Consider the following 12,759-nt stretch of genomic DNA (forward strand, 5'->3'; position numbering starts at 1 on the left):
GTTATTCTCAGCTTTCCTAGCTTACACCGTTATGGTGCACGAATAATGTACAGGCTGTGCATTCATGGCTCAATGCTACAACTTTACTGATCAGTTTGTTTTGTAGTTTAAGAGTTTTCAGCTGATAGAAAGTTTAGTCAGCCAATGAAAATACTGTTGTTCCTACATTCAGTAAAGTTTGGTCTGTGGGATAGTCTCATGATTACTTACAGAGCCAGTCAGCCAATGAAAATACTGCTATAACTACAATTTATTTTGGTGTGCGATATTTACAGTGATACTTACAGAGCTTTCCTGCAGCCTCTCACAGCTGGGACCAGTCTCCTACGACCCTCCTCTGATGTCTTGTATTCCTTTGGGTTAAACACATCCAGAACCTCCTCTGATATCTGCAGCATGTAGGCCAGCGCTGAACACTGAGCATGTGTGAGGTTTTTGGATCTCTTTTCTGACCTCAAGTACACTTCGATGAACTTCTGTACTGAATGGTCTTTCATCTCTATCAGACAGTGGAAGAGATTGATGCACCTCTCAGGGGACATGTTCTTCCTTTGCATCACCTTAAGGGATCGGATTGTTTTCTGGACGCTCTCCGGACTGCTTTCTGTCTGTGCCACCAGACCTCGTAGGAGTTTCTGATTGGACTCCAGTGACATGCCATGAAGGAAGCGGACAAAAAGGTCCAGGTGTCCATTCTTACTCTCCAAGGCTTTATCCACGGTACTCTTCAGCAGCTCATGCAAGGTTAGCTCTTCAGACGCACCTCTAGACTTTCTCTTGAGGAAGGGCTTCAGTGCATCCATGTTCCTGGTTGTGTAACAATGGTACATGTAGACAGCTGAGAGAAACTCCTGAATGCTGAGATGAACAAAGCAGTACACCACTCTCTGAAATAACACAGACTCTTCTTTAAAGATTTGTGTGCACACTCCTGAGTACACTGAGGCTTCTTTGACATCAAGGCCACACTCTTTCAGGTCTTCTTCATAGAACATGAGATTACCCTTCTCCAGATTTTCAAACGCCAGCCTCCCCAGCTTCAGAAGAATTTCCTTATCTGACTCCATGAGCTCCTCTTGATCCATCTCATCTCTTCCATGATACTTCTGGTTCTTCAGGCTGGTCTGAATGAGCAGGAAGTGTATGGACATCTCAGTCAGAGTCGTGGGCATCTCTCTCTTCTTGTCTGTACTCAACATGTGTTCAAAGACTATTGCAGAAATCCAACAGAACACCGGCATGTGGCACATGATGTGGAGGCTCCTTGATGTCTTTATGTGTGAGATGATTCTGCTGGCCAGGTCATCATCACTGAATCTCTTCCTGAAGTACTCCTCCTTCTGTGGGTCATTGAACCCTCGTACCTCTGTCACCTGGTCAATACACTTAGGGGGGATCTGATTGGCTGCTGCAGGTCGGGAGGTTATCCATAGGAGAGCAGAGGGAAGCAGATTCCCCTTGATGAGGTTTGTCAGCAGAACATCAACAGATGATGTCTGGGTGACATCAGACACCTTTTCATTGTGCTGGAAATCCAATGGAAGTCTGCTTTCATCCAAACCATCAAAGATGAACATAGCTTTACAGGCAGTGAGTTTCTTTGCATTGCCTATGTCTAGTTCTGTGTGGAAGTCATTTAAAAGCCTGAGAAGACTGTACTGGAGATCTTTGATCAAGTTCAGCTCCCGGAAAGGAAGCACAAATATGATCTCCACATCTTGGTTTGCCTTCCCTTCAGCCCAGTCTAGGATGAACTTCTGCACAGAGACTGTTTTTCCGATGCCAGCGATGCCCTTGGTCAGCACAGTTCTGATGCTTCTCTCTTGGCCAGGTAAGGGTTTAAAGATGTCATTGCAGTGGATTGCTGTGTCATGTGAGGTTGGTGTCCTGGATGCTGTCTCTAGCTGCCACACCTCATGTTCATTGTTAACCCCTTCACTCTCTCCTTCTGTGATGTAGAGCTCTGTGTAAATCCTGTTGAGGGGAGTTTGGTTCCCTGCTGTTTCCATGCCTTCTATCACACATTCATACCTCCTTTTTAGACTGGCTTTATGGTTTACTATAGCTCTCTGCAGGCTGTCATCCACTACAAGGGGAGGAGTAAAAGGATGTGTATCAGACATATTCATTGACAGGATGAAATGTGGGCCTCACAACTACAGTAACTTATATTATCTCATATTATTGTAGTTAACTACATTTAAATCATATTGAGGTATTGACTTAGCACAGGTCTGCAAGTGGTCTTACTGTTTTCAGAGCCTCTTGCATCATTAGGTTCCCCTCAGGTGCTGTAGTACAGGAAGTTTTCTGGATCTCTTTCTACACTGAGGACAGTCATAGTCTCCTGAAGGAGCAGGTTTCTCCCAGTATCTGGTGATGCACTGTCTGCAGAACCTGTGTCCACAGGTGATAGAGACTGGATCCCTCAGAACCTGCTGGCACACTGCACACCTGGACTGATCCTCTGGCAGAGTAGACCATCCACTACAGAGATAAAGGAGAGAGAGATACTGATCCTTTAACAGAGTAGACCATCCACTACAGAGATAAAGGAGAGAGAGAGATACTGATCCTCTAACAGAGTAGACCATCCACTACAGAGATAAAGGAGAGATACTGATCCTCTAACAGAGTAGACCATCCACTACAGAGATATAAGAGGGTGCAGTAATTACTCTAATAAACTCAGTTACAACAAATTACAAATTACAACAACATATCTATATGACATCTTGAAGATTCTCAAAATGTGGTGACGTACCTTCGGTCAAAGGTGATTGATCTTCCACCACTGGAATTAACAGGATGATGCATGGAGAAGTCACTGTTCATAGACAGACAGCTGGGAACAGTATACTGTGTTCATAGACAGACAGCTGGGAACAGTATACTGTGTTCATAGACAGACAGCTGGGAACAGTATACTGTGTTCATAGACAGACAGCTGGGATCAGTATACTGTGTTCATAGACAGACAGCTGGGAACAGTATACTGTGTTCATAGACAGACAGCTGGGATCAGTATACTGTGCTGTCTGAGTGTGGTAGTAGCCTCTGGAATGAATAACATGTCCACAACACCATTACTAGAATTTTGTGCCTGAGACCTACCACAATACCCCATTCAAAGGCACTTAAATATATTGACTTGCTCATTCACCCTCTGAATGGCACACATACACGATCCATGTCTCAATTGTCTCAAGGCTTAAAAATCCTTCTTTAACCTCCCCTTCGTCTACACTGATTGAAGTGGATTTAACAAGTGACGTCAACAAGGGATCACTGCTTTCACCTGGATTCACCTGGTCAGTCTATGTCATGGAAAAAGCAGGTGTTCATAATGTTTTGTACACTCAGTGTCTTAAAATATATGACATAAACAACAAATGATAAGCAGATGCTTTACAGTATATACTCAGATACACAAAATACATCTGGTTTCAGATCTTGAAGGTTCTCCTCTTCAATAGAAATATCATCAATTCTGACCAGTAACTTACCTGGGGTCAAAGGTCCCTGATCCATTATTAAACTGTATAGGATGATCCATAGAGGAGTCACTCTTCATGGACAGATGACTGGGTACTGGAGAGACTGATCTCAGAGTTTGGTTAGAGAATCTGGAAAACATAATGAATCACCATCAAACTACAATATATATAATATATAAAACCATATTTCAATAGATAAAATACATTACATAAAGCACTAAAATATATGCTGACATAAAGCATTAAAATATGTGCCATTATATTAATTAAGCATTGAATTATGTGACATTACATTAATCAACAAACATCAACAAACAAAATAAATGTAAAACATTAAGAACACCCTCCTAATATTGAGTTGTCACATACAGATACTGATTCACTTCATCTCAGTTCCACTTGAATCCTTCAGAGTCTATTGATGCACATACTTTATAGTATGTCCATATGTACAGTACCAGTCAAACAGTAACACAATAAAACATCAATATGTCTATATATACAGTACCAGTCAAACAGAACACAATAAAACAAACAATAATGAGACTATACGGAGTACCAGTACTGAGTCAATATGCAGGGGTACCAGGTAGTTGAGGTAATAATGAGACTATAAGGAGTACCAGTACTGAGTCAATGTGCAGGGGTACCAGGTAGTTGAGGTAATAATGAGACTATAAGGAGTACCAGTACTGAGTCAATGTGCAGGGGTACCAGGTAGTTGAGGTAATAATGAGACTATAAGGATTACCAGTACTGAGTCAATGTGCAGGGGTACCAGGTAGTTGAGGTAATAATGAGACTATACGGAGTACCAGTACTGAGTCAATGTGCAGGGGTACCAGGTAGTTGAGGTAATAATGAGACTATAAGGAGTACCAGTACTGAGTCAATGTGCAGGGGTACCAGGTAGTTGAGGTAATAATGAGACTATAAGGAGTACCAGTACTGAGTCAATATGCAGGGGTACCAGGTAGTTGAGGTAATAATGAGACTATAAGGAGAACCAGTACTGAGTCAATGTGCAGGGGTACCAGGTAGTTGAGGTAATAATGAGACTATAAGGAGTACCAGTACTGAGTCAATGTGCAGGGGTACCAGGTAGTTGAGGTAATAATGAGACTATAAGGAGTACCAGTACTGAGTCAATGTGCAGGGGTACCAGGTAGTTGAGGTAATAATGAGACTATAAGGAGTACCAGTACTGAGTCAATGTGCAGGGGTACCAGGTAGTTGAGGTAATAATGAGACTATAAGGAGTACCAGTACTGAGTCAATGTGCAGGGGTACCAGGTAGTTGAGGTAATAATGAGACTATAAGGAGTACCAGTACTGAGTCAATGTGCAGGGGTACCAGGTAGTTGAGGTAATAATGAGACTATAAGGAGTACCAGTACTGAGTCAATGTGCAGGGGTACCAGGTAGTTGAGGTAATAATGAGACTATAAGGAGTACCAGTACTGAGTCAATGTGCAGGGGTACCAGGTAGTTGAGCTAATAATGAGACTATAAGGAGTACCAGTACTGAGTCAATGTGCAGGGGTACCAGGTAGTTGAGGTAATAATGAGACTATAAGGAGTACCAGTACTGAGTCAATGTGCAGGGGTACCAGGTAGTTGAGGTAATAATGAGACTATAAGGAGTACCAGTACAGAGTCAATGTGCAGGGGTACCAGGTAGTTGAGGTAATAATGAGACTATAAGGACTACCAGTACTGAGTCAATATGCAGGGGTACCAGGTAGTTGAGGTAATAATGAGACTATAAGGAGTACCAGTACTGAGTCAATGTGCAGGGGTACCAGGTAGTTGAGGTAATAATGAGACTATAAGGAGTACCAGTACTGAGTCAATGTGCAGGGGTACCAGGTAGTTGAGGTAATAATGAGACTATAAGGAGTACCAGTACTGAGTCAATGTGCAGGGGTACCAGGTAGTTGAGGTAATAATGAGACTATAAGGATTACCAGTACTGAGTCAATGTGCAGGGGTACCAGGTAGTTGAGGTAATAATGAGACTATACGGAGTACCAGTACTGAGTCAATGTGCAGGGGTACCAGGTAGTTGAGGTAATAATGAGACTATAAGGAGTACCAGTACTGAGTCAATGTGCAGGGGTACCAGGTAGTTGAGGTAATAATGAGACTATAAGGAGTACCAGTACTGAGTCAATATGCAGGGGTACCAGGTAGTTGAGGTAATAATGAGACTATAAGGAGAACCAGTACTGAGTCAATGTGCAGGGGTACCAGGTAGTTGAGGTAATAATGAGACTATAAGGAGTACCAGTACTGAGTCAATGTGCAGGGGTACCAGGTAGTTGAGCTAATAATGAGACTATAAGGAGTACCAGTACTGAGTCAATGTGCAGGGGTACCAGGTAGTTGAGGTAATAATGAGACTATAAGGAGTACCAGTACTGAGTCAATGTGCAGGGGTACCAGGTAGTTGAGGTAATAATGAGACTATAAGGAGTACCAGTACTGAGTCAATGTGCAGGGGTACCAGGTAGTTGAGGTAATAATGAGACTATAAGGAGTACCAGTACTGAGTCAATGTGCAGGGGTACCAGGTAGTTGAGGTAATAATGAGACTATAAGGAGTACCAGTACTGAGTCAATGTGCAGGGGTACCAGGTAGTTGAGGTAATAATGAGACTATAAGGAGTACCAGTACTGAGTCAATGTGCAGGGGTACCAGGTAGTTGAGGTAATAATGAGACTATAAGGAGTACCAGTACTGAGTCAATGTGCAGGGGTACCAGGTAGTTGAGGTAATTGAGGTAATATGTACAGGTAGGTAAGGATAAAAGTGACTAGGCAATCAGGATAGAGATTATATCTCTTCATCCAGGAGAGCACACACACACACACACACACACACACACACACACACACACACACACACACACACACACACACACACACACACACACACACACACACACACACACACACACACACACACACACACACACACACACACACACACACACACACACACACACACACACAGGGAGGGAACGTTGTGTTTGTTTAATATTGTTTTAGGACTATGAAAATGGACTAAAGTATTAGCCTATGGATTATGAAAACAACCAAAAGAAATGTGAAAATGTGAGAGGAGAAATGACTAGAGACAGTGTTGTTTAACTCACTGACCATGACCCATGAGTTCTTCTTACCTTTGTTCAGTAGAAAAGTCTCCCTCTCTAAAGTTTATAGGTTGATACATAGACAGGTCACTCTTCATGGACACACAGCTGGGTACAGGGGAGGCTGGTCTCTCCTGCTTGATTGGTCTTCAACACAACAGAGACAAACATTACATCTCTCATCTACTCTGATCTCAGATGGGAAACATAAGAAGAGTTCCAAAACGCAACATATCACTTTCAGAAACATTCATATGTTAACTTTTATTGTTTAAAGAAATTATAAATGAGATAGGTGTTTTTTAACTCCCTAATCATGGCATGCAATTTTTCAATGACCGACATGTACATGTTTATAATGTATCATTTGATGTTTTCATTTCAGAGTCAAATGTTTTTATTTTCAAAATGCTTTACGTATATCTGCCTCACTCTCAGAGAAATCAGTAGTACTGCTAGGTTTAACACAGTAATAATATATATCTGCCTCACTCTCAGAGAAATCAGTAGTACTGCTAGGTTTAACACAGTAATAATATATATCTGCCTCTCAGAGAAATCAGTAGTACTGCTAGGTTTAACACAGTAATAATATATATCTGCCTCACTCTCAGAGAAATCAGTAGTACTGCTAGGTTTAACACAGTAATAATATATATCTGCCTCACTCTCAGAGAAATCAGTAGTACTGCTAGGTTTAACACAGTAATAATATATATCTGCCTCACTCTCAGAGAAATCAGTAGTACTGCTAGGTTTAACACAGTAATAATATATATCTGCCTCACTCTCAGAGAAATCAGTAGTACTGCTAGGTTTAACACAGTAATAATATATTTCTGCCTCTCAGAGAAATCAGTAGTACTGCTAGGTTTAATACAGTAATAATATATATCTGCCTCTCAGAGAAATCAGTAGTACTGCTAGGTTTAACACAGTAATAATATATATCTGTCTCACTCTCAGAGAAATCAGTAGTACTGCTAGGTTTAACACAGTAATAATATATATCTGCCTCTCAGAGAAATCAGTAGTACTGCTAGGTTTAACACAGTAATAATATATATCTCCCTCACTCTCAGAGAAATCAGTAGTACTGCTAGGTTTAACACAGTAATAATATATATCTGCCTCACTCTCAGAGAAATCAGTAGTACTGCTAGGTTTAACACAGTAATAATATATATCTGCCTCATTCTCAGAGAAATCAGTAGTACTGCTAGGTTTAACACAGTAATAATATATATCTGCCTCTCAGAGAAATCAGTAGAACTGCTAGGTTTAACACAGTAAGAGTATATTTCTGTCTCACTCTCAGAGATCAGGCTATACGGAGTACCAGTACTGAGTCAATGTGCAGGGGTACCAGGTAGTTGAGGTAATAATGAGACTATAAGGAGTACCAGTACTGAGTCAATGTGCAGGGGTACCAGGTAGTTGAGGTAATAATGAGGCTATAAGGAGTACCAGTACTGAGTCAATGTGCAGGGGTACCAGGTAGTTGAGGTAATAATGAGACTATAAGGAGTACCAGTACTGAGTCAATGTGCAGGGGTACCAGGTAGTTGAGGTAATAATGAGACTATAAGGAGTACCAGTACTGAGTCAATGTGCAGGGGTACCAGGTAGTTGAGGTAATAATGAGACTATGAGGAGTACCAGTACTGAGTCAATGTGCAGGGGTACCAGGTAGTTGAGGTAATAATGAGGCTATAAGGATTACCAGTACTGAGTCAATGTGCAGGGGTACCAGGTAGTTGAGGTAATAATGAGACTATAAGGAGTACCAGTACTGAGTCAATGTGCAGGGGTACCAGGTAGTTGAGGTAATAATGAGACTATAAGGAGTACCAGTACTGAGTCAATGTGCAGGGGGTACCAGGTAGTTGAGGTAATAATGAGACTATAAGGAGTACCAGTACTGAGTCAATGTGCAGGGGTACCAGGTAGTTGAGGTAATAATGAGACTATAAGGAGTAACAGTACTGAGTCAATGTGCAGGGGTACCAGGTAGTTGAGGTAATAATGAGACTATAAGGAGTACCAGTACTGAGTCAATGTGCAGGGGTACCAGGAAGTTGAGGTAATAATGAGACTATAAGGAGTACCAGTACTGAGTCAATGTGCAGGGGTACCAGGTAGTTGAGGTAATATGTACAGGTAGGTAAGGATAAAAGTGACTAGGCAATCAGGATAGAGATTATATCTCTTCATCCAGGAGAGCACACACACACACACACACACCACACACACACACACACACACACACACACACACACACACACACACACACACACACACACACACACACACACACACACACACACACACAAACAGGGAGGGAATGTTGTGTTTGTTTAATATTGTTTAAGGACTATGAAAATGGACTAAAGGATTAGCCTATGGATTATGAAAACAACCAAAAGAAATGGTAAAATGGGAGAGGAGAAATGACTAGAGACAGTGTTGTTTAACTCACTGACCATGACCCATGAGTTCTTCTTACCTCTGTTCTGTAGAAAAGTATCCCTCTCTAAAGTTCATAGGTAGACCCATAGACTTGTCACTCTTCATGGACACACAGCTGGGAACAGGGGAGGCTGGTCTCTCCTGCTTGATTGGTCTTCAACACAACAGAGACAAACATTACATCTCTCATCTACTCTGATCTCAGATGGGAAACATAAGAAGAGTTCCAACATGCAACATATCACTTTACAGAAATGAGCTTTTATTGTTTAAAGAAATTATGTATTAATTATTACATCTCTCACAGACAAGGATTTGTTTAAAATCTATCACTTGATGGTTTCATTTCAGAGAGACAAAAATCATGTTTTTTTATGCAAAATGCTATATATCTCCCTCACTCTCAAATGTGACCGACCGGCTCAATTTGGTAATTAACTAAATAACTACATATATAGTGATTTTGGTTTATGTCAGTTTAATTGTTTGTTATGGTATAAGTTGTTATTTTATGATTGTAAGTGATACAATTAACTAGTAATTCTCAGTAATTACTACTTTAGTAAGGAATAACACATTTTTTCAGCACTACTGCAGTTGCTAAATAATTCCAATAGATGGGAACATAAGACCACAAATGACATTTCAGAATATTAGTTTAGTTTTCTCCCTGGATACACCACCACTCCCCACACTTCCTGCAGAACCCCTGCAGTACCTCCGCAGACCCCGGATTGAGAACCCCTGATTTAGCAGATGCTCTTATCCAGAGAGATTTACAGTAAGTGCATTCACCTTAAGATAGCTATTTATTTAGGAAATAAACTTAATAAATTATTCATAAAATTGTTATCTCACCTCTTAGCTTTGGTGTCATGTCCCCCAGAGAGACTCATTTTAGAGGCAGGGGCCCCTCCTCTCTCTCCCCAGAGAGACTCATTTTAGAGCACTGACCCCTGTAAACAGAGATCCAGCATGTTGGTTGTGGTTAACACAGTGACAACTAAACAGAGATCCAGCATGTTGGTTGTGGTCAACACAGTGACAACTAAACAGAGATCCAGCATGTTGGTTGTGGTTAACACAGTGACAACTAAACAGAGATCCAGCATGTTGGTTGTGGTTAACACAGTGACAACTAAACAGAGATCCAGCATGTTGGTTAACACAGTAACAACTAAACAGAGATCCAGCATGTTGGTTGTGGTTAACACAGTGACAACTAAACAGAGATCCAGCATGTTGGTTGTGGTCAACACAGTGACAACTAAACAGAGATCCAGCATGTTGGTTGTGGTTAACACAGTGACAACTAAACAGAGATCCAGCATGTTGGTTGTGGTTAACACAGTGACAACTAAACAGAGATCCAGCATGTTGGTTGTGATTAACACAGTGACAACTAAACAGAGATCCAGCATGTTGGTTGTGATTAACACAGTGACAACTAAACAGAGATCCAGCATGTTGGTTGTGGTTAACACAGTGACAACTAAACAGAGATCCAGCATGTTGGTTGTGGTTAACACAGTGACAACTAAACAGAGATCCAGCATGTTGGTTGTGGTTAACACAGTGACAACTAGTTCTTGACTGTCAATTGTTCTCATGTATTCATTACCTCTCTTTGATAAATAAAACATTTACTAACAGACATAGAAACAGTCAGGTTATTTAAAGCATAACATGAACATGTAGTTGTGACATTTCATCTCCATGGTAACTGTCAATAATAATAATAAGTCATTGTTTGTTAAGGTAGTTACAGACAGAACAACAACAATAACAATAATAATAACAATAATAATAATAATAATAATAATAACAATAATAATAATAATAAGTAGGACAGAGAATGTACTGTATATAACCTACATATCATAGATGACCAGTCTAAACCTGTTCAGATCAACATAATGTTATAGTCCTACCAGTAGCAGGACAGAGAATGTACTGTATATAACCTACATATCATAGATGACCAGTCTAAACCTGTTCAGATCAACATAATGTTATAGTCCTACCAGTAGCAGGACAGAGAATGTACTGTATATAACCTACATATCATAGATGACCAGTCTAAACCTGTTCAGATCAACATAATGTTATAGTCCTACCAGTAGCAGGACAGAGAATGTACTGTATATAACCTACATATCATAGATGACCAGTCTAAACCTGTTCAGATCAACATAATGTTATAGTCCTACCAGTAGCAGGACAGAGAATGTACTGTATATAACCTACATATCATAGATGACCAGTCTAAACCTGTTCAGATCAACATAATGTTATAGTCCTACCAGTAGCAGGACAGAGAATGTACTGTATATAACCTACATATCATAGATGACCAGCCTAAACCTGTTCAGATCAACATAATGTTATAGTCCTACCAGTAGCAGGACAGAGAATGTACTGTATATAACCTACATATCATAGATGACCAGTCTAAACCTGTTCAGATCAACATAATGTTATAGTCCTACCAGTAGCAGGACAGAGAATCTACTGTATATAACCTACATATCATAGATGACCAGCCTAAACCTGTTCAGATCAACATAATGTTATAGTCCTACCAGTAGCAGGACAGAGAATGTACTGTATATAACCTACATATCATAGATGACCAGTCTAAACCTGTTCAGATCAACATAATGTTATAGTCCTACCAGTAGCAGGACAGAGAATGTACTGTATATAACCTACATATCATAGATGACCAGTCTAAACCTGTTCAGATCAACATAATGTTATAGTCCTACCAGTAGCAGGACAGAGAGTGTACTGTATATAACCTACATATCATAGATGACCAGTCTAAACCTGTTCAGATCAACATAATGTTATAGTCCTACCAGTAGCAGGACAGAGAATGTACTGTATATAACCTACATATCATAGATGACTAGCCTAAACCTGTTCAGATCAACATAATGTTATAGTCCTACCAGTAGCAGGACAGAGAATGTACTGTATATAACCTACATATCATAGATGACCAGTCTAAACCTGTTCAGATCAACATAATGTTATAGTCCTACCAGTAGCAGGACAGAGAATGTACTGTATATAACCTACATATCATAGATGACCAGTCTAAACCTGTTCAGATCAGTTCACAGAGAACATCAGGTTTGTCTGCATGATAAGTGATCATAGCCTTATAATAGTTTGTAGGTAGTCTAGACCAACAGTACGAGAGTCTGCCCGTCTTTCCTACATACCAACACATTTATTCAATGTTACCGAGAAATATGTGCCACAGTTTCAACAGCCATTTTTGTAACTGCGTAGACTACACACTTACTTTCACGTTCATATGAGGAAATCACAAAACTTCTGACAGTCACTGGTGCAGCCGCCTGTTTTCTAGCAGATGAAGTAGCTTTCACTGGCAACTCATTCAACCAGCCTAAACAACAGGAAATACAAGATGTCAAATGGTCAAAAGTGAATCTCAATAGAGCCATATACATTAGAGAGAGGTATATTGCTGCAGATGTTGGATCTTAATTTGAGCCAGTTTGCTACACCAGGAAAATAATCCTGCAGAAACAGGACATTTGAATTATTGTGTGGATTATAATTAATGAACAGTTTTAAAATGAAGAAGTGGAATTTATCATCTTCAG

At 40.3% G+C, this 12,759-nt stretch overlaps 1 protein-coding gene across 1 annotated transcript; it reads right to left on the reverse strand.

Annotated features, from left to right (window-relative positions):
- Positions 1 to 281: 281 nt before the first annotated feature.
- On the reverse strand, positions 282 to 12,541 carry LOC106599204 (NLR family CARD domain-containing protein 3). Its single transcript, XM_045712802.1, has 7 exons — positions 12,435 to 12,541; positions 9,980 to 10,077; positions 9,159 to 9,275; positions 6,683 to 6,799; positions 3,507 to 3,626; positions 2,251 to 2,487; positions 282 to 2,086 (listed from the first exon to the last, which is right to left on the reverse strand). Coding segments are annotated over exons 6-7 (1,806 nt in total). The 5' UTR covers positions 2,252 to 2,487; positions 3,507 to 3,626; positions 6,683 to 6,799; positions 9,159 to 9,275; positions 9,980 to 10,077; positions 12,435 to 12,541.
- Between the last annotated feature and the right edge of the window lie 218 nt (positions 12,542 to 12,759).

Source organism: Salmo salar, unplaced genomic scaffold (genome assembly GCF_905237065.1).
Source record: "Salmo salar unplaced genomic scaffold, Ssal_v3.1, whole genome shotgun sequence".
In the NCBI taxonomy this organism is placed as follows: Eukaryota; Metazoa; Chordata; class Actinopteri; order Salmoniformes; family Salmonidae; genus Salmo; species Salmo salar.